The following is a 23,631-nucleotide window of genomic DNA, read 5'->3' as shown; positions in this document are numbered from 1 at the left end:
CTCAGGCTGCAGTGGCAGGCCTGTGTAAGAATTGTCAGAGCTCCCTATGGGTGGCAAAAGAAATGCTGCAGCCCATAGGGATCTCCTGGAACCCCAATACCCTGGGTACCTCAGTACCATATACTAGGGAATTATAAGGGTGTTCCAGTAAGCCAATGTAAATTGGTAAAATTGGTCACTAGCCTGTTAGTGACAATTTGAAATAAATGAGAGAGCATAACCACTGAGGTTCTGGTTAGCAGAGCCTCAGTGAGACAGTTAGGCACCACACAGGGAACATATACATGCACACCTATGAGCACTGGGGCCCTGTGTGACAGGGTCCCAGTGACACATACATATAGGCCACAAACCTATGAGCACTGGGGTCCTGACCAGCAGGATCCCAGTGACACATAACAAACATACTAAAAACATAGTGTTTTCACTATGAGCACTGAGGCCTGGCTATCAGGATCCCAGTGAGACAGTGAAAACAGTGACAAACACCCTGACATACACTCACAAACAGGCCAAAAGTGGGGGTAACAAGGCTAGAAAGAGTCTACCTTCTCACACTACCCCCACAGCATGCACCACCAGGAAAACAGTCGAGAAGGCGGCAGGATCAGCGTTACAAGGTCGCAGTAGTCGTCTTTGCTACTTTGTTGCAGTTTTGCAGGCTTCCAGCGCGGTCAGCAGTCGATTCCGTGGCAGAAGGTGAAGAGAGAGATGCAGAGGAACTCTGATGAGCTCTTGCATTAGTTATCTAAGGAATTCCCCAAAGCAGAGACCCTAAATATCCAGAAAAGGAGGTTTGGCTTTTTAGGAGAGAGGATAGGCTAGCAACACCTGAAGGAGCCTATCAGAAGGAGTCTGTGACGTCACCTGCTGGCCCTGGCCACTCAGAGCAGTCCAGTGTGCCAGCAGCACCTCTGTTTCCAAGATGGCAGAGGTCTGGAGCACACTGGAGGAGCTCTGGGCACCTCCCAGGGGAGGTGCAGGTCAGGGGAGTGGTCACTCCCCTTTCCTTTGTCCAGTTTCACGCCAGAGCAGGGCTGAGGGATCCCTGAACCGGTGTAGACTGGCTTATACAGAGATTGGCACCATCTGTGCCCATCAAAGCATTTCCAGAGGCTGGGGGAGGCTACTACTCCCCAGCCCTGACACCTTATTCCAAAGGGAGAGGGTGTAACACCCTCTCTCTGAGGAAGTCCTTTGTTCTGCCTTCCTGGGCCAAGCCTGACTGGACCCCAGGAGGACAGAAACCTTTCTGAGGGGTTGGCAGCAGCAGCAGATGCAGTGAAACCCCGGGAAAGGCAGTTTGGCAGTACCCGGGTCTGTGCTAGAGACCCGGGGAATCATGGGATTGTCTCCCCAATACCAGGATGGCATTGGTGGGGCAATTCCATGATCTTAGACATGTTACATGGCCATATTCGGAGTTACCATTGTGAAGCTATACATATGTAGTGACCTATGTATAGTGCACGCGTGTAATGGTGTCCCCGCACTCACAAAGTCCGGGGAATTGGCCCTGAACAATGTGGGGGCACCTTGGCTAATGCCAGGGTGCCCATACACTAAGTAACTTAGCACCCAACCTTTACCAGGTAAAGGTTAGACATATAGGTGACTTATAAGTTACTTAAGTGCAGTGTAAAATGGCTGTGAAATAATGTGGACATAATTTCACTCAGGCTGCAGTGGCAGGCCTGTGTACGAATTGTCAGAGCTCCCTATGGGTGGCAAAAGAAATGCTGCAGCCCATAGGGATCTCCTGGAACCCCAATACCCTGGGTACCTCAGTACCATATACTAGGGAATTATAAGGGTGTTCCAGTATGCCAATGTAAATTGGTAAAATTGGTCACTAGCCTGTTAGTGACAATTTGGAAAGAAATGAGAGAGCATAACCACTGAGGTTCTGATTAGCAGAGCCTCAGTGAGACAGTTAGGCATCACACACGGAACACATACATATAGGTCACAAACTTATGAGCACTGGGGTCCTGGCTAGCAGGGTCCCAGTGACACATAACAAACATACTGAAAACATAGGGTTTTCACTATGAGCACTGGGCCCTGGCTGGCAGGATCCCAGTGAGACAGTGAAAACACCCTGGCATACACTCACAAACAGGTCAAAAGTGGGGGGAACAAGGCTAGAAAGAGGCTACTTTCTCACATGCCAGTGCGACCAGAATTGGACAGCACCACACAAACATCTGCAACCCCTACGGTAGTACAAGAGTGCCCCTGGGACACACACAGCAGGCATACGTGTCAGTTGCACCCCAGGGCACATTGTGCAATATGGTTCCAGGGCCCCCTAATTTGGTTCTACTAAGAATTACAAACTGTGTATAACAAGTGAATCTAAAAACTCTAAATTGATCTAAATCTTACAATATAAGAAGCTTTGTGACTTGTCAACTCTCGCTGTTGATCAGGCTTCATAGGGAGCTAACGCACCCTTCACTTGAACTCGGGGGTCTCCAGCTGGTTTCATATCATGTTGAGGGATTGTAGCCGAACAATTTGTACTTAACATGCAGTACCTTTTTGTTGGAATTCCCTGTCACTGGTAGCACCTACCGCCATGGTTTTCATGGCATTACAATAGCAGAACAATAGCGGTACAATAGCCTGAGGCGGTACAATAGCGGCTTCAGGCAACCCGCCAATGTCATAATGTGGCAGTATGTACCACCAACTGTTGGCGGTACCACCGCCACATTACCACCCACCGCTGAGGTCAAAATGACCCGCTAAATGTTGAACAAGGTATTTTTGGAAATGTATAAATAAAGTGAAAAAATCTAAATATCAGGTGACCCCTAGAAAAGCCTCAGCTTTTTCGCTCCTGGTCAGGCTGGAACCAGAAGAAAGTATGGAAACTTTTGAAAACTTTTCCTTCAGAATGGGACGTGCCCGGCAGTTCCACAGTGTGGAATTGGATTTCAATTTTGTCCCACCCGACGACATCCATACCTCTGGAAAAATTACTAACTGCCATTCTGCAGTCCTACTTAGATCATTTTCAGTGAGAAATGTTGCAAGCTCCAGCACACCAGAGGGACCCGCCTGTTATAGAAATATGGCCTTTGGTTCCATAGTATTGGCAACAATTTCAGCAATGCGCTGCGTGAAGAGAATTTTCTCCTCCAAAGTGACAAAATCTCAATCTTCATCGGGTCCTAGAAGAAATTATAATATTTTTCTACAAGAAAGTGACAAAGTCCATTTCTGAAGTGGGACTAAGAAACGTTTTTGAACTTTTTGATGTCCAGACTTTCATTGGGACCAATTCACTTGATGTGTCTGACCCAGGTTGCACCATACAGTAGTCAGCTTGAATTTGCACCTTGGTTTAAGTCTGTGGCGATCACTGACTTACCTTGCTGTTTTATTTTTTTATGGTTGTTTTTCTGCTAAATCTTTCAAAATTCTCATCTCCTGCCACCCTAATTAAAAAATTTTCATCTTCGTGACATTTTGCTCATCACACCTTTCTTCATATTTTGTAAACTGGAGTGGGATTTTTATTCGGATGTGCCTTTGACTTTTTAACTGTTTTAGTGATTCCAAATGTTTTATACATTTTCTTTAAGTTAAGCCTTGTCTGCTCTGTGCCTTAGCGAGCAGGGATTGAGATCAGGTTTAAATCACTCAAACCTGTGACTGGGACTAACTGGTTGGTGACTTTATTACTAGAAGTGGGCTTCCAACCAACCCCTAATTAATAATTCATGCTTGCAGATTGGTGTCCAGTAGTGGGACCCAGAACTTGCATTTTGCAATTCCACACAGTTTTAAAAGTTGAACTTAAAAATCCCTTAATTTAATTAACAGCAAAAAAAAAAAATCTAATCTTTCATTGGCATAATGTCCTTTATTGTGTAATGTTTGATTTTCCTAAATTCCATTTTACTTACATTTGTGCACCTTAAGTGCTTTTTTGGAACAATGGAGGGGGATCTGTCTTCCATGGAGAGCCTAAGTGTGGTAGAGCAGAGGTGAATGTGCCAAGAACACTCTGATTAAGCAGAGAATCCCAGGAGGAGAATGTCCATAAAACCATCAGGGCCTGCAAAGAGGTCCAACAGCATCAATGCAGGATGAAGAGATTCAGGAGACCCAAGGAGAGGAGGAGGCAGATGATGAAACCATCAGGGCCTGCAAAGAGGTCCAACAGCATCAACGCAGGATGAAGAGATTGAGGAGACCCAAGGAGAGGAGGAGGCAGATGATGAAACCATCAGGGCCTGCAAAGAGGTCCAACAGCATCAACGCGGGATGAAGAGATTCAGGAGACCCAAGGAGAGGAGGAGGCAGATGATGCTCTGACTCAAAGAAGCTTCTCATGTGCAGCTTCCAGGACAATCCAGGACATTGTCTCTAACGTTGAAGCTCATCTTGAGTTACAAACGTACCAAGCCATTCTGGTGTGGCTCTGGTTGCTTCATCTACTCCTGAGACAAGCCCTTTGGTCACCACCCTTCAGGAATCAACCTTGGGTGGAGTAAGTGTCCATGTCAGGGTTGAATGTATGTTCACACCTGACTCTGCTCATCTGTCATGTGCAGAGAGAGCACCTAAAGACAACCTCAATCCCAGGAGTGTGAGCTGGCCACGGGTAGGGTGAGGTATATCATTAAGGATACATCAGGAGAAGAAGGCATGAGATGTGGAGAGGACAATGGAAGCTACATATGAAGAGAAGTCAGGTGACGGAAAGAAGAAGGAGGTACTAATAGGCCCACATAGTGAAATCAATGTCATATAATTTGCTCTTAACCAGGGCATTGCATGTATTGTGTAGGCTGAAATAATGCACATTTGAAAGAGAATATTAATGTCCTTATCCTGGAGGTGTTCACCTCTACACAAATGGCTACAAAGTCAAATACACACGAGCACCTTCACAACTGTTTTATTAACAATATTTAAAATGAACTATACATTTGAAGAAGCCATTAATGGTGGAAGAGAGGCTGCTGAACACAGCATCCATGGATGTGGCATTCTCAGGGTGTCAGAAGCAGGCTTTGCACCCAACACTAGCTCTTCACTTTGCCTTCAGTTGGTTTCGGGGTGCGGTGTATCTGACTCTGGCCCCCAGTCCACTGTCCTGCCGCTTCACCATTTACATTATCATTCGTTGAGAAACTGGCGGTCCCAAACCTGTGTTACAGGAATAACAAATATGTTAGGAAGATGTCATGAAGAGTAGAAAACAAAGAGGGGTAATGCTGGCATATTGTTCTCAATATTGAAAACAGAAGATAGAAAAGGAATCAAACCAAGCACACATGCAGTGAGCACACATGCAGCGAGCACACATGCAGAGCACACTTGCAGAGAGCACACATGTAAACAATCACACATGCAGTAAGCACACATGCAGCGGGCACACATGCAGAGAGCACACATGCAGAGCACACATGCAGAGAGTACACATGCAGAGAGCACACATGCAGCGAGCACACATGCAGCAAGCACACATGAATCGAGCACACATGCAGAGAGCACAAATGCAGAGAGCACACATGCAAGGAGCACACATGCTGTGAGCACACATGCAGAGAGAACCCATGCAGCGAGCACACATGCAGAGAGCACACATGCAGAGAGCACACATGCAGCGAGCACACATGCAGAGAGCACACGTGCAGCTAGCACACATGCAGAGCACACATGCAGAGAGCACAAATGTATCGAGCACACATGCAGAGAGCACACATGCAGCGATCACACATGCAGACAACACATGCAGCAAGCACACATGCAGCAAGCACACATGAGGGAAGCACACATGCAGAGAGCACGCATGCAGAGCACACATGCAGCGAGCCCACATGCAGACAAGCACACATTCCGAGAGCACACATTCAGAGAGCAAACATGCAGAGAGCACACATGCAGCGAGCACACATGCAGACAATCACAGATGCAGACAAGCACACATGCAACAAGCACACATGCAGAGAGTACACATGCAGCAAGCACACATGCAAAGAGGACACATGCAAAGAGCACATATGCAAAGAGCAAACATGTAGACAATCACACATGCAGATATGCACACATGCAAAGAGCAAACATGCAAAGAGCACAAATGTAGACAATCATATATGCCGACATGCACACATGCAACAGGCACTCATGCAGCAAGCACACATGCAGCGAACACACATGCAAAGAGGACACATGTAGACAATCACACATGCAGACAAGCACACACGTAACATGCACACATGCAGCAAGCACACATACAGCAAGCACACATGCAAAGAGGACACATGTAGACAATCGCACATGCAGACAAGCACACACGCAGACAAACACACATGTAACAAGCACACATGCAGCAAACATACATTCAGCAAGTACACACGCAAAGAGGACACATGTAGACAATCACACATGCAGACAAGCACACATACAGACAAGCACACATGCAGCGAGCACACATGCAGACAAGCACACATGCAGAGAGCACACATGCAGACAGAGCACACATGCAGAGAGCACATATGCAGAAAGCACACATGCAGAGAGCACACATCCAGAGTACACATGCAGACAAGCACACATTCACAGAGCACACATGCAGATAGTACACATGCAGACAAGCACACATTCAGAGAGCACACATGCAGACAAGCACACGTTTAGAGAGCACATATGCAGAGAGCACACATGCAAAGAGCACACATGCAGAGAGCACACATGTAAACAAGCACACATGCAGAGAGCACACATGCAGAGAGAGCACATGTGGACAAGCACACATGCAGACAAGCACACATGCAGAGAGCACATGTGCAGAGAGCACACATGCAGAGAGCACACATGCAGACAAGCACACATGCAGAGAGCACACATGCAGAGAGCACATGCAGACAAGCATACATGCAGACAAGCTCACATTCCGAGAGCACACATGCAGACAAACACACATGCAGAGAGCACACATGCAGAGAGCACACATGCAGACAAGCACACATGCAGACAAGCACACATGCAGAGAGCACACATACAGACAAGCACACATGTAGACAAGCACACGTTCCAAGAGCACACATGCAGACAAGCACACATGCAGAAAAGCACACATTCCAAGAGCACACATTCAGAGAGCACACATTCCAAGAGCACACATGCAGACAAGCACACGTGCAGAGAGCACACATGCAGACAAGCACACATGCAAAGAGCATGTTAACTACAAAAGAGGGTATTGCTTACTGGCACACTTCACAGTGCCCTTGCATCTTGTACACGCTAGTTCCTTGTAGAGTGTAGTCACCTGATGTAACTTTGTCATCAGTTTCCCCCTTAACGTAATATAAACCCCATGACTCTGCTGTGCCAACAACATGAAACAAGGGTTCCCTGTACTAGCTGGGACCCCCTTGAGAAAGACATCTAATTGAAAGTTTTCATAAACTACTCTCCTCCCTGTTTAAGATCACAGGTGACACATTTCACATGCATTCTCTGTCTTCTGTCCTGATGAAGGTTCTCTAATATAATTAATCAATCAATCAGAGTATTTGTAAAGCGCACTACTCACCGGTGAGGGTCTCAAGGCGCTGAGGGAAGGGGGTAATGATGAAATGATACCAGAGAGTGGATAGGTTAAGGATTTGTATAAAATCAGCCCTCATTAGGTAGATACATGTAAACTATCCGTTTCACTATACACAATACGGAGTCATCACATCTTTTCCCAAAAGTACCACAGATCCACAGGCTGTGTTGTACCATTATTTAGCTAGCATTCTTTGACATATGTTTAGGGTGTTTAATTTGAGAAGGTGATGTATTAAAAAATGAAATCATTCAATTTCCGATATTTTAAATTGATTGAAATCCTTCCAGATAAGGCAATGACCGTGAAAGGGGCCACACTGGCTGATGATATATGAAGTACCATGAGGCTTCATATCACTAAATGCATCCTTAATCTGTGAAAATGCACCGTGTTGGAATTACTCTACATAACATTATTTTTCTAGCTCCTCAGTGAGATCCTTAGTCGCATTGCAGCCCTGATCCAAGTTTTAGTTCCAGACATGAGAAGAGAACACCAAGTCAATGGGTGTGCCAGAATGCCGTGACACTGTAGAGCCCAATAAGGCTTTGCAAGATGTCAAAACAAACCAAGAACTGTGATTTATTCATTAAATTCCCCAAACATTCCCTTAGAAAAGTATTAATGTAGTTGTCATGGTAACCCCATGACTCCCTGAGACCTGGGGCCTTAGAGGGTTTTGGAAACAGAACAGAAACTAAGTGAAGCCCTACAATTCCTGTTGGATTTGACCCTCTCTGCAGGGTCATCCCATACCCTTTTGCCTTTAACCCTCCTGTTGTACTAACTTCAATGTTTGGTGGCTTTAACACACGTCTAGCTAGGGCTAAAGTGCTTGCACTATCTCCTTTAAAAATTGTAAAATTGGCTAACACCCAATTGGCACATTTAATTTACTTATAAGACCCTTGTAAAGTGGTACTACGGGTACTCAGGGCCTGCAAATGAAATGCTACTAGTAGGCCTGCAACACGTATTGTGCCACCCACTTGAGTAGCTCTTTAAGACATGTCCAAGGCCTGTCATTGCAGCTCGTCTGTGTAGTTTTAAAGGGCCATTTAGACCTGGCAAAATAAACCCTTAGCCAGGCCTAAGCTTTCCTTTTTAATACATGTAAGTCATCTCTAGGGTAGGCCCTCAACAACCCATAGGGAAGGTTGTATTGTATTTTAAAAAGTTGGACATATATTCTAAAGTTTTACTTCTCCTGGTAGTGAAAAACTCTCAACTTTGTTTTTCACTATTACAAGGGCTTCCTCTCCCATGGGATAGCATTGGGTCACCATGTTACATTTATTACGTGTTAAAGTTCGTTTGAGAGCAGGTATTCTCATGTTTGGTGTCTGAACATTTATAATTTAAAATGCCTTTTTATAATGAACTCAGATTTTGAGTGACAGTTATGAAAATGCCACTTTTAGACATTTGTTTTTTGCATGAACTAACCCATTGGTGCCTGCAGCCTGTTTTCTGAGTCACATGACTAGTTGTAGTTGGCAGATGGCCTTTGTGTATTCCTCCCAAACTGCTATACAATAGAGACATTGGGTGTTGGCAAGATGGGCCATCTTGACTTGATCGGAGGGGCAGAGCTGTCACCTGTTACATTTGCACTTTAAAGACCCTCACTCTAGCCTGTTATGATTGCAGATAGACTGGGGCCAGGGCAGGTGTGCAGGCATTGGCAACAGGTATAAAAATAGGACCCTCGGATCCACTCTTTAGTTCTCTCCTGTAGCAGTAGTTGTAATAGCAGTAGTAGCAGTAGTAGTAGAGGTAGGAGTAGTAGTAGCAGTATTAGCAGCAGTAGTAATAGTAGCTGTAGTAGAGGTAGTAGGAGTAATAGTTGCAGTAACAGTAGTGGTAGTAGAAGTAGTGGTAGAGGAACAAATAGCAGTAGTACTAGCAGTAGTAGTGGCAGTAGTATTAGTAGTAGTAAAGATAGTAGTAGCAGTAGTATTAGCAGTAGCAGCTGCAGCATTAGTAGTAATAGTAGTAGTGGAAATAGTAGAGGTAGAAGTAGTAGAATCAATAGTATTAGTAGTGGTAGTAGAGGCAGGAGTCGTAGTATTAGTAGCGGTAGTAGCAGCATCAGTAGGAGCAGCAGTAATACAAATAGTAGTAGAGGTAGTAGGAGCAGTAGTAGGAGCTGTAGCAATAATAGCAGTAATAGTAGTAGAAGTAGTAGGAGCTATAGTAGTGAAGGTAGTAGTAATAGTAGCATTAGTCATAGCAGCAGTAGTAATAGTAGTAGTATTACAAGTAGTGGTAGCAGTGGCAATAATAGTAGTAGTAGCAGCAGTAGCAGTAATCATTACAGTACTGGTATTATAAGTAATAGTTGAGGTAGAAGTAGTAGTAGTAGTAAAGGTCATAGTAGTATTAGTAGTAGTAGAGGTAGTAATAGTAGTAATAGTATCAGTAATACCAAGAGTAGTGGTAGTATGAATAGTTGTAGCAGTAGAAATACTAGTAGTACTAGCAGTAGTAGTAGAACTAGTAGTAGCAGCAGTAATACAAATAGTAGTAGTAGCAGTAGTAGCAGCAGTAGTAGCACCAGTAGTAATAGTGGCATTAATAGGAGTGGTAGCAGTAGAGGTATTAGTAATAGTTGCAGTAGTATTAGCTGCAGTAGTAATAGTGGTAGTAATAGCAATGGTGGTAATAGTAGTAGTAGAAGCAGTAGCAGTAATAGTTATGGTAGTGGTATTACAAGTAGTAGAGGTAGAAATAGCAGTAGTAGTAAAGGTCATAGTATTAGTAGTAGAGGTAGTAATAGTAGCAGTAGCAATAGTAGTAGTGATAGTTGAGGTAGTAGTAGTAGCAGTAATACCAAGAGTAGTGGTAGTAGAAATAGTAGAAGAGGTAGAAATAGCAATAGTACTACCAGTAGTAGTAGCAGCAGTAGTAGTAGTAGAGGTAGCAGTAGTAGCAGTAATAGTAATCCAGCAAAGTGCCACAATAACGCTGTTGTGGAAACGAGCCAACCGCGGTGTCGTTAGGCGGGGCAGGGACTGCACACTTTCTTGTAGATCTGGCTCGTTGTGTTTATGTTTCATGCAACCCCTCTTTTAGACCAAAACAGGCCAGCACATAAGAGAACGGGGGGGGGTCACAGACACTATTTTCAGTAATATTAGTGAGCTGCTTCTGTGTTAAATCTTGAAACCATTTCACTATCGCTGAGTATTCGATATAAACATATTTAGAATGTGGAATAGTCTACCTGTGGACTGTCAGTGACCTGGCCAAAGAACACATGAAAGAGGTGACGCTGGATCATATATTCAAAGTTGTTCTGGGCCCACCAAACCCTTAAGATGTCCCTGCCTGTCTCCATCACCATGAGTCTTGGCTGATGACTCACTGGGTAGGCCTTCTGACACATCCTAGACACAATGAAGAGCACTGTGTAGTTTCTGAATCCCCTCCCCAGCCCCCCCACCACACCACCACCACATCCTGGATCCAGGACAGCAGGAGCAGCGCCTCTAATCCTGGTCCAGCGTACTGAGACAAGTCCCTTCAGATGTGATCAAAGTGCAGATGTCCCTCAGGCTCAGTTGGTCTGGCTCTCAGTCTGGAATACTGAGTACAAGGATATGTGAAACTGGCAGCCAACAATTACCAACCACATCATAGTTTTCGGGTCTGATCCTAAAATTATTGACCAACCTCTCATTGCGTGATCTCGATAGATGTCACGCAATGGTTGCCTTGGGCTTTCAAGTGAGCCATGACCAGGAAGCCTGACCACCATATTTAGTTGAATCTGTTGGTCTTTGGAGGAGAGAGTTGAGCTGTGACGATGTGCTTCGGTTTTACAAGAGGTGGTAATGTCCTCTGATGGCACTCCAGGCCTTAGGCCCATTGTGACCCATGATATAGTGATAAACTGAAGTCCAAAAAAGAGCAGATTAAAATAGCAGAAACAAAATGGCCTAACCATCCCTGCCCAGAAGGCAAGGAAATCTGTGTACTTTTCTGCTACAAACACATGCCACTCTGAAGGGCAACAAATTGTTGAGAAGCCCCTCTTGACTTACATCAGTGTCTCTCCCATGCAGTTGGGTGAGACCAGCATCTAGCACTGAGACTGCACTCACATCTGCTGCCCAACCTCGACTTACCTGAATGTCTCTCCACTCCATCAGGGGAGACGAGGCTCTAGCACTGAGACAGCACTTATATCTGAAGCCTTCTCTAGACTTACACGAATGTCTCACCCTGCAGTCAGGTGAGATCACGATGTGACACTGAGACAGCACTTACATCTGCAGACCCCTAGAATTACATGAACGTCTCACCCCTGCAGTCAGGTGAGAGTAAGATCTGACACTGAGAAGGCACTTACATCTGCAGACTTCTCTAATCCTACTGAAGAACCCTAATAAAGGTGACACTGGTCCTGGGTTCTGGTGTTCCAGTCAAGGGAGAACCTGGTCTGGCGGTTCAAGCTGCTCTAGCCACCGTACCCTGTATACGGAAGACCCCGGCTGGAGGAAGACCCTTCGCCTACCTCGCGGCAAAGAGCTGGAACACCTTTCCTCTTCATCTCAGGCAGTCACCATTGTTACCTCAATTCAGGAAGGACCTTAAGACCTGGCTCCTCGACTGAAGCAAAGAGGATCAAAGCCGCATAGCGCCTTGAGACCCTTGCGGGTGAGTAGTGTGCTTTATAAAGTATGATTGACAGATTGATTCATTGAGGTTCATCATCGACTGCAGTCTTCTCCCAGAACAGCAAAAACATTTGTTATAAACCTATCAGACATGCAGAAGGGTCAGGCGTTTCTAAGGGTTTGGCAAGCGATCCCACAAGGTTACACTTCAAGTGACCACCTAGTTTCAGAAAATGTTTAGGTCAGTTTCCACTTCTTGGTCAGAGGCAGCAGGGTCTTCTCTGCAGGAGATCTGTGGGGAGGCCACCCGGTCCTCACCAAATACTTTTATTTCTCATCACTTACTGTTAATCTTCAAAGTATTTCCACAATTATTGGACTTGTGGTAAACATTCTATGGCCCTAGCTGCACATTTGAGCTGTATCTCTGGAGTGGATGGTGGTGGGACCTGCTGTTTTGTAAGTTGTGTCTACAAGATAAGTGTCCTGAAGGTAACACACCTTGTCTTGGCATAAGTAACGGCTCTGCCTGGACATCCATTGTGTTGCTTGTGTCACTGTGTCCTCAAGGTGCAGGTTTTGTTGCTGAGGGTGTCATTAGTACTGAGGCAGAAGGAGGTTTAGATGGTTCTACTTAGCGTTCGAGGGACGGTGATGTGAGGGGCCCTCAGACCCCAGTGGTATTTAACGCTCCTCATGAAATGGACGCAGAGATCCTGTTTTGCACTTCATCTGCATTGTGTTTGCTCTTTACTGCTATTTATTGTACGCATAACAAGGTTTTTTTAATAAAGACGTTTCTTTATGCAGATAATTCTAAATGAAGTGTAGTGGTTGAAGTGGGAGGGATCAGATGGGCACGACAAGCCCATACTTTTTAATTTAAGAAAAATGGTTCCCCTACTTTTCGGAAAAGAGCTCCGTTCCAGAATGGTTAATTCCGAGAGTTGACATGGTTGGGCTGAAATGTAAGGCAGGGAGTCTGTGAAACCGAGGAGGGGCAGACGGCTAAACAAGCCTTCCTGCCAGGGGACTGCTGCCTGAAATAAATGTGCACTACTGGTTAATCTGTAAATGTAAAGGGTGCCTGGAAGCCAGCATTGGCTTTAAATGATGGAGTAACTTGAAGCTTCCTGATGACACAGATTTATTCTTTTTGGGTGGTATTGCAAGGGAGTTACCAGCTCAGATGTGAAGTGTAGCTTTTAATGGACAGTTATAAAAAATATACTATGTACAGTCTGAATGTTACCAAAATGTAGATTTTGGAACCACTTTATATTCAATGTTTTTCTACATTTAGTAGCAATATATCTAAAACTGTGTGCAATCCAATTTAAAAAAAATGACTTACATATTCAGTGACTTCTGTCACTGGCTGGGGCCCCGTAGCACTAGACATACACAAGTCACTGTTCTCCGCTGCACCACCCAGGAGTCAGTTCAGAGGCTCTCTGGTTACACACAGACCTCTGCAGAGCATTAACCAACAGGATTTGTGGTGTACGGTAGCCCACTGATTAACCTGACATGAATTTATTTCTTATTTAACCTGTGCCATATTTTGTACGTAGTTACCTGAAGGTGAAAGACTGAGAAAGGAAACAGAATGTTTAGTTTTTTTGCCACGCCTTTGACCCCACCTCCACGCTCACTAACCACGCCCCTTTGCACACAGCATCAAGGGTCCCATACTTTTTTAATGCGCTTCAACCACTGATGAAATGTATCTTGAAAATACGAAGAAAAGTGATGCAATGCGGGTTATGATGAAACATGGGGCAGATGTAAGAGCCCCTTGAGCCATAATATCCCCACATTAGCATCATTTTTTTGACGCTAATGTGACGAAATTATGGCAAAAACGCTGCACCAGATTTACAAAGTCCTGCAATACATGCATTGCACCACTTTGTAATCCCTTGCGCCACATTATACCTGCACCAAACATAATGTATGCACTGGGGGCGTTCCCCCGTTAGGGGGGCTGAAAAAATGGGCAAAGAAATCTAGAAGATTTCTTTGCATCATTTTTTTCTGCATTTTTAAAGCCTGCTCAGAGCAGGCGTTAAAAGGGGGCCCACCACTGTTTTCAAAGGGCCCATAGGTACTGTTCAGGGTTAGCGTCACAATTTTGCCGCTAACCCTGACCGGAAAGAGTTACATAGAGCTATCCAGACAAACCACAGTCAGTGCTGTCAGTTACCTGCAAAGGGGCAAGGAAAGAGCTATGGATCAAAGCGCTTGGAAGCCAGAAGTGAGCAGTACAGAGACCCTAATGCATGCAAGACTCAGGGACACGTCATCCATTTTTTTTGCAGTTTTCTATAGCGCTAACTCGTCCGAAGGCATTGAAGCGCTTTACATGAGCACCAGTTACGTAACACAAAGACACATTCATTCTTCGTGGGCAGATTAAGTGATTTTCCCAGAATCACAGGATGTTGAGCCGGCGCCGGGACTCGAGCCTGGTTATGATACGGAGTAGGGAGATCTGCTCCCCCCATTGGGCAGCTCTCCCACCCACACATCAGTGCCCCCCCTCACCGTGAGCTCTTCCAGTCCTCTGTCAGGTTTCCCATGGGCTCTCTCAGGATCCAGGTGGTTCTCAGGGTTGGTTCTCCATCAGGCTTTGTGTAGCACTGCCCTGCCAGCATGGTGATGGTGGCTGCAAGAGAGGGGAGCAAGGCACGGTGAGAAAAGGGTTTAATAAAGTGATAGTTGTGTACAACTGCTAGTCCGATCTCACACATCTGAACCTGATTTCATATGCCATAATGAAGAAAAGAAAGCTTTGGTGAAATAGAATATTTGCCTAAGATCAGATATTTTAAGCAGAGATGTCCATCACTTACAGACATTATTTTTTGACGGCAGTTCTTAAGGTGCGTGCAGTCACATTGTGACGTCAGTAGACGTGACCTGTACCTGCCCCCTCCCCATCCACCCCCCATGAGATGCTGACGTCAGTAGACGTGACCTGTACCTGCCCCCTCCCCATCCACCCCCCATGAGATGCTGACGTCAGTAGACGTGGCCTGTACCTGCCCCCTCCCCATCCACCCCCCATGAGATGCTGACGTCAGTAAACGTGACCTGTACCTGCCCCCCCCCTCCCCATCCACCCCCATGAGATGCTGACGTCAGTAGACGTGGCCTGTACCTGCCCCCTCCCCATCCACCCCCCATGAGATGCTGACGTCAGTAGACGTGGCCTGTACCTGCCCCCTCCCCATCCACCCCCCATGAGATGCTGACGTCAGTAGACGTGACCTGTACCTGCCCCCCCCCCCATCCACCCCCTTGAGATGCTGATGTCAGTAGAAGTGACCTGTACCTGCCCCCTCCCCATCCACTCCCCAGGAGATGCTGACGTCAGCAGAAGTGACCTGTACCTGCCCCCCCCCCCCCCCCCCTCCCCAGACACCCCCGTGAGATGCTGATGTCAGAGCAACAGTTCAAAACATCCCAAGAAGAGGAAAGGGGTGTAAGGTAGGCGGGGAGGGAGTAGAAACAGGGAGAAGGGGGCGCAGAAGGGGCGTGCGCCTCCCACAGCGCCGAGAAGACATAGCGCCGCGCAGTACTCACGTGCAGCGCTGTTCTTGACCGTCACTCCGAAGGTTGGGTTGTCGCCCTGCTGCTGGTATCCAATCAGCACAGACGTCGGGGCTTTGCTGGATGACTGGTAGGTGCCGGTGATGATCCCGTTGACCCTAAGGCGCATGGTCATCAGGGTGCCATGTTCACTCCTCCAGGACCCCCCGAGGCTGCACTGGAGGGGAGAGGAGAGTGTGAGGTCACTACAGACCACAAGAGGGTCAGAGAGCACCAGCCAATCACAGTCACATCTTCACACCTCGACCCTCCAACAGGGGCATGACTCTATCACCAGGCTAGTCCACCACACAGCAGGGTGCCATGTTCACTCCTCCAGGGCCTCCCGAGGCTGCACTGGAGGGGAGAGGCGAGTGTGAGGGCACTACAGACCACAAGAGGTGCAGAGGGCACCAGAGAGCATCAATCACACTCATATCTTCACACCTCGACCCTCCAACAGGGACATGACTCTATCAACAGGCTAGTCCACCACACAGCAGGGTGCCATGTTCACTCCTCCAGGACCCCCCAAGGCTGCACTGGAGGGAAGAGACGAGTGTGAGGTCACTACAGACCACAAGAGCTGCAGAGAGCACCAGCCAGTCACAGTCACATCTTCACACCTCGACCCTCCAACAGGGGCATGACTCTATCACCAGGCTAGTCCACCACAAAGCAGGGTGCGAGTGACGTCATGGTCATGCCAACAGGCAGAGGTCACAAACATCAGGAAATGCATGACGTTATTGTCATACCAACAGGCACAGCTCAGGGCACAAGTCCTAAAATAGAAGTGGGGCCACTAACCAAGCTGGACATTAAGCAAGTGACATCATGGCACGTGACAGCACATGACATCACACACAGAATCACAGGAAGTGACATCACAATCCATGACCTCACAGGAAGTGACATCCCAAGAAGTGGCATCAGATCTTAACACCGCACGCACATGTTTAGCAGGTCTATCGTGAGTACACGTGACCACATTACAATATTTAACAAATGATATTTTGTGTCGGGGTTGTCACAACCCTGACTCAAAAAATTGGCCTCAACTAAGAAAATGTATTTTTTAAAACCCTGCCACAAAGAAATTGTCAAGAAGGAGAAATGTGGCAGTAAATCTGTTCTGCTTAATTGGTTGCAAAGTCTGCATTTTAAAATATCTGATGGGGTTAAGGCACCCGCTGCAGAGACCTTTGTGTTCCAACTAGATCTCAGCCAGTACTGATAACGGTAGGATAGCTCTGGAGGTTACACATTTGCTGCAGGGATCTCTGCAGCGCCCAGTCCCAGTGTTGAATTAAAGTAGCAGAGAGGGTTAGAGTGTCTTCTGCAAAGGACATCATGTAACATGCAGGGGACACATGTGCATTGTATGTAGCAGGTAAGTGGGTTACTGCTTTTAACACAGAGATCCTTTTGTTACTCGCAGTTCATAAATTGTGATCCTTCTATTGAGCACAGAGAGCTGTGAAGGACATGTGGCTACTACACCTTGTAGGAGGGACATGCCTTGAAACAGAAGTATGGTGAGAATGGACAGAAGGAGACCTGTCTCTTACAGAGGGCACCCTAACAGCTTGGCTAACAGAAACATCAGTACCACTGTGGTGAGAATAAATGCTTTTGCTATGATGTGAGACAACACTATTTGTATGGTGTGGCTCTTCATCATTACCAACTATGCTAGACTGTCTAGTAATGGCCAGGCTAGGAAGTTTCTTTCCTGAATCTCTTCCTGGGGGAGTCCCTGGATCAGATTGGGAACCATTAGCTACTTTTTCTACAGATGGGGCACTTCTAGCCTTATCCTGTTCTCTAAGCATGTTAAGTAACAGTTCCAAGGAAGGATTCTTCCCTACACTCAAACCTCTCTCTATGCAGAGACTCCTTGCTCCTTTCCAGCTAAGGTGATCATATGCAAGTTTGGACAGATCAACATTTTGGCCTGTGCCAGACATTTTTAGAGAGAGTTAAAGTGATAGAAAAAGAGAAAAAAGTTTATCAGAGCTTTTAGAAAGACAGAGAAAAAAAACTTTTTAAACTTTTTAGAACTTTTTAGAAAGTTAGAAGTACTTTTCAGCACTTAGAAAAGAGTGAAAAGAGGAAATGCAAAACTTTTTGGCAATGTGTATATACACTGACCTTGTTTTGTATATTTTTCTCTTATGAAAAGTACAATGACAAGAGTGCTAAGTAGTCTCAAAGCACTTATCCCACCGCTGCACAACCAATGTAGGAGGCTGGACTGGCTTGTAGTGAGTTCCAAGGGGTACTTGCACCTTGCACCAGGCCCAGTTATCCCTTATTAGTGTATAGGGTGTCTAGCAGCTTAGGCTGATAGATAATGGTAGCTTAGCAGAGCAGCTTAGGCTGAACTAGGAGACGGGTGAAGCTACTACAGTACCACTTAGTGTCAAATGCACAATATCATAAGAAAACACAATACACAGTTATACTAAAAATAAAGGTACTTTATTTTTATGACAATATGCCAAAGTATCTCAGAGTGTACCCTCAGTGAGAGGATAGGAAATATACACAAGATATATATACACAATAGCAAAAATATGCAGTATAGTCTCAGAAAACAGTGCAAACAATGTATAGTTACAATAGGATGCAATGGGGAAACATAGGGATAGGGGCAACACAAACCATATACTCCAAAAGTGGAATGCGAACCACAAATGGACCCCAAACCTATGTGACCTTGTAGAGGGTCGCTGGGACTATTAGAAAATAGTGAGAGTTAGAAAAATAACCCTCCCCAAGACCCTGAAAAGTGAGTGCAAAGTGCACTAAAGTTCCCCTAAGGACAAAGAAGTCGTGTTAGAGGAATAATGCAGGGAAGACACAAACCAACAATGCAACAACTGTGGATTTCCAATCTAGGGTACGTGTGGAACAAGGGGACCAAGTCCAAAAGTCACAAGCAAGTCGGAGATGGGCAGATGCCCAGGAAATGCCAGCTGTGGGTGCAAAGAAGCTTCTACTGGACAGAAGAAGCTGCGGTTTCTGCAGGAACGCAAAGGGCTAGAGACTTCCCATTTGGAGGACAGATCCCACTTGCCTTGTAGAGTCGTGCAGAAGTGTTTTACCACCAAAAGAATGCCAACAAGCCTTGCTAGCTGCAAATCGTGCGGTTAGCGTTTTTGGATGCTGCTGTGGCCCAGGAGGGACCAGGAAGTCGCAAATTGGACCAGGAGGTAGAGGGGACGTCGAGCAAGACAAGGAGCCCTCTTAGCAGCAGATAGAACCCAGAGAAGTGCCAGAAACAGGCACTACGAGGATGCGTGAAACGGTGCTCACCCGAAGTCGCACAAAGAAGTCCCACGTCGCCGGAGAACAACTTAGGAGGTCGTGCAATGCAGGTTAGAGTGCCGTGGACCCAGGTTGGACTGTGCACAAAGGATTTCCGCCGGAAGTGCACGGAGGCCGGAGTAGCTGCAAAAGTCGCGATTCACAGCAATGCAGTCTAGCGAGGTGAGGCAAGGACTTACCTCCACCAAACTTGGACTGAAGAGTCACTGGACTGTGGGGGCCACTTGGACAGAGTTGCTGGATTCGAGGGACCTCGCTCGTTGTGCGGAGAGGAGACCCAAGGGACAGGTAATGCAGCTTTTTGGTGCCTGCGGTTGCACGGGGAAGATTCCGTCGACCCACGGGAGATTTCTTCGGAGCTTCTAGTGCAGAGAGGAGGCAGACTACCCCCACAGCATGCACCACCAGGAAAACAGTCGAGAAGGCGGCAGGATCAGCGTTACAGTAGTCGTCTTTGCTACTATGTTGCAGGTTTGCAGGCTTCCAGCGCGGTCAGCAGTCGATTCCTTGGCAGAAGGTGAAGAGAGAGATGCAGAGGAACTCGGATGAGCTCTTGCATTCGTTATCTAAAGTTTCCCCAGAGACAGAGACCCTAAATAGCCAGAAAAGAGGGTTTGGCTACCTAGGAGAGAGGATAGGCTAGCAACACCTGAAGGAGCCTATCAGAAGGAGTCTCTGACGTCACCTGGTGGCACTGGCCACTCAGAGCAGTCCAGTGTGCCAGCAGCACCTCTGTTTCCAAGATGGCAGAGGTCTGGAGCACACTGGAGGAGCTCTGGACACCTCCCAGGGGAGGTGCAGGTCAGGGGAGTGGTCACTCCCCTTTCCTTTGTCCAGTTTCGCGCCAGAGCAGGGCTAATGGGTCCCCTGAACCGGTGTAGACTGGCTTATGCAGAATTGGGCACATCTATTGGGCCTAACAAAGCATTTCCAGAGGCTGGGGGAGGCTACTCCTCCCCTGCCTTCACACCATTTTCCAAATGGAGAGGGTGTCACACCCTCTCTCAGAGGAAGTTCTTTGTTCTGCCATCCTGGGCCAGGCCTGGCTGGACCCCAGGAGGGCAGATGCCTGTCTGAGGGGTTGGCAGCAGCAGCAGCTGCAGTGAGACCCCAGGAAGGGCAGTTTGGCAGTACCAGGGTCTGTGCTACAGACCACTGGGATCATGGGATTGTGCCAACTATGCCAGGATGGCATAGAGGGGGCAATTCCATAATCATAGACATGTTACATGGCCATATTCGGAGTTACCATTGTGAAGCTACATATAGGTAGTTACCTATATGTAGTGCACGCGTGTAATGGTGTCCCCGCACTCACAAAGTTCAGGGAATTGGCCCTGAACAATGTGGGGGCACCTTGGCTAGTGCCAGGGTGCCCTCACACTAAGTAACTTTGCACCCAACCTTTACCAGGTAAAGGTTAGACAGATAGGTGACTTATAAGTTACTTAAGTGCAGTGTAAAATGGCTGTGAAATAACGTGGACGTTATTTCACTCAGGCTGCAGTGGCAGGCCTGTGTAAGAATTGTCAGAGCTCCCTATGGGTGGCAAAAGAAATGCTGCAGCCCATAGGGATCTCCTGGAACCCCAATACCCTGGGTACCTCAGTACCATATACTAGGGAATTATAAGGGTGTTCCAGTAAGCCAATGTAAATTGGTAAAATTGGTCACTAGCCTGTTAGTGACAATTTAGAAAGAAATGAGAGAGCATAACCACTGAGGTTCTGATTAGCAGAGCCTCAGTGAGACAGTTAGTCACTACACAGGTAACAAATTCAGGCACACTTATGAGCACTGGGGCCCTGGGTTATCAGGGTCCCAGTGACACATACAACTAAAACAACATATATACAGTGAAAAATGGGGGTAACATGCCAGGCAAGATGGTACTTTCCTACACCCTTGTTCTACAGGTACCCCAGATTGGAAATCCAGCGTTGTTGCATTGTTGGTTTGTGTCTTTTCTGCCTTATTCCCCTATCACGACTTCTTTGTCCTTTGGGGAACTTTGGTGCACTTTGCACTCACTTTTCAGGGTCTTGGGGTGGGCTATTTTTCTAACCCTCACTATTTTCTAATAGTCCCAGCGACCCTCTACAAGGTCACATAGGTTTGGGGTCCATTCGTGGTTCGCATTCCACTTTTGGAGTATATGGTTTGTGTTGCCCCTATCCCTATGTGTCCCCATTGCATCCTATTGTAACTATACATTGTTTGCACTGTTTTCTAAGACTATACTGCATATTTCTGGTATTGTGTATATATATCTTGTGTATATTTCCTATCCTCTCACTGACGGTACACTCTGAGATACTTTGGCATATTGTCATAAAAATAAAGTACCTTTATTTTTAGTATAACTGTGTATTGTGTTTTCTTATGATATTGTGCATATGACACTAAGTGGTACTGTAGGAGCTTCACTCGTCTCCTAGTTCAGCCTAAGCTGCTCTGCTAAGCTACCATTATCTATCAGCCTCTGCTGCTAGACACCCTATACACTAATAAGGGATAACTGGGCCTGGTGCAAGGTGCAAGTACCCCTAGGTACTCACTACAAGCCAGTCCAGCCTCTTACATCACCCACCCCCCCAAACACTCCCCAGCTGCCCCCCAACCCACCTCCATCCACGCTCCCCTCTTCCAATCCGCCACACCCCCATTCATGCACACTCACAGACACGCTCCATGCATACTAACACTCACTCACACAGGCATACATGCATTCATTCACACATGCATCCATTCATTCTCGCACACATCCGTACACACATTCACACTGACACACAGACACGCATTCACATTTCCATTCATACATGCATTCTCACACATGCATACACCCACGCAAACAACACTACACACACAGTCACATTCACGCACACACTCACATATTCATGCACACAACCCCATACACACACACACAACACCCTCCACCTCCTCCCCTGTCGGAAACCCAACTTTCCTGCATCCAGTGGGTCTTCTGTCGGGGAACAGGACGGGCGCTGCTACAGCCAGTAGAGCCCGCTAGCAGAACACCGCCAGGCCGTATTATTTGTCATAATACGGCTGGTGGCGGTCTACTGGTGTGGCGCAGCTGGTGGTAGCAGCGCCACCTTAACACCATCCGCCAGTATGGCCACAGCCGGATTTCCGCCCTTCTTATGGCGGAACTCCGGCTGTGGTCATAATTTGACGGATGGATGTTAGCCGCGGCAACGGTCTTTTGGCGGCCGTCGCCGCGGTGGTAGGCGGCATTTACCGCCAATCTTAAAATGAGGGTCTGATGCTTGTCACCCTACAGGATCCTAGGAAGGATTACGAATTTAATATAATTTCAATGTATCTTACCTTTCCATGGGCAGAATTAGCGATAGCCACTAGGAGTACCAGTGCAATGATCCCGGAAAGGCAGTGGAGAGCCATGGTGCTGTCAAAGAAGAACATTCATATGCACTGTGCCACTTTCTTATATACCTCTGCATGTGACATGCGCTACCAAAACATGTCGACTCCCTATTAAAATATGAGTAATAACCTGTTGCGACATGTTGTTAAAACCAGATGATCCACACCCAAGGAATGTTTCATCATATCAGGGCGGAGGATGCATACTCAACATGGTGTTTTTCTTTGAAATCATGGTTTAAGAGGATGAGACTGACCACCTCCAAATAATGAGCTCTTATCGTGATGGTGACAGCATAATAGTGTATAAAACGCGTCTCTCCCACTTTACACAAGTGCGCTTCATTAACACAGAAACCTACACACTGATGAATCATCACTGCTCCACCCTGCCCCATACATGAGCAATGAAACTTGGAATCATTATTCTTTGGCGTGGCCCATGTGGGTACCGTGTAGTGCAGTGCCTACTTGGCAGAGCATCATACGCACACTGAGAAGAACCTTGCACAAGGCAAATTTGTTGTATAGAAGTAGGGTGGACAAGATTATCTCCCCAGATGCTTAAAATTTTCCTCTTTTTTCATGAGATTCTGTCTTCTTTCTAACCACAGTGTGAAGTTCTGTTGAAGAGCAGTAGGAAGTATGATAATTGGTTATTGCTCTTGCAGCATGTTAGAAATAGGGTCTCTAGTTGGCAGAGGTATACAGCCTTGTCCAAGAAGGGACCGCAATCCTAGACACGGTAAGTCACAAACAATCCAAATTATCCTGTGGCCACCCGCTGGTAGTTTGGCACTGAGCAGTCAGGCTTAACTTAAAAGGCAATGTGTAAAGTATTTGTGCAATCAATCATACAGTGACACAGTAAAAACACCAGAAAAATACACCACTCAGGTTTAGGAAAATAGATAATATTTATCTCAATAAACTAAGGTCAAAACGACAAACATCCAATAAAAACAAGTTGAAATATCACTTTTAAAAAGGTTTAAAAGAGTCTTAATCCTTAGAAATAATCAGTTGTCTCCTTGTTACACTCAGTACCTGGTATGGGTCAAAAATAACGACGCACGGAGACCGCAGAGGAAG

The 23,631-nt window shown here is 46.4% G+C and overlaps 1 protein-coding gene across 1 annotated transcript; it reads right to left on the bottom strand.

Annotated features, from left to right (window-relative positions):
- Window positions 1-4,978: 4,978 nt before the first annotated feature.
- Window positions 4,979-22,575, bottom strand: LOC138278821 (avidin-related protein 4/5-like). Its single transcript, XM_069219331.1, has 4 exons — window positions 22,483-22,575; window positions 15,793-15,976; window positions 14,752-14,872; window positions 4,979-5,166 (listed from the first exon to the last, which is right to left on the bottom strand). Exons 1-4 carry the CDS (start codon window positions 22,555-22,557, stop codon window positions 5,043-5,045), a joined length of 504 nt encoding a protein of 167 aa, XP_069075432.1. The 5' UTR covers window positions 22,558-22,575; the 3' UTR covers window positions 4,979-5,042.
- Between the last annotated feature and the right edge of the window lie 1,056 nt (window positions 22,576-23,631).

Source organism: Pleurodeles waltl, unplaced genomic scaffold (assembly GCF_031143425.1).
Source record: "Pleurodeles waltl isolate 20211129_DDA unplaced genomic scaffold, aPleWal1.hap1.20221129 scaffold_65, whole genome shotgun sequence".
Taxonomy (NCBI): Eukaryota; Metazoa; Chordata; class Amphibia; order Caudata; family Salamandridae; genus Pleurodeles; species Pleurodeles waltl.
This window is presented reverse-complemented; position numbering and strand designations above follow the sequence as displayed.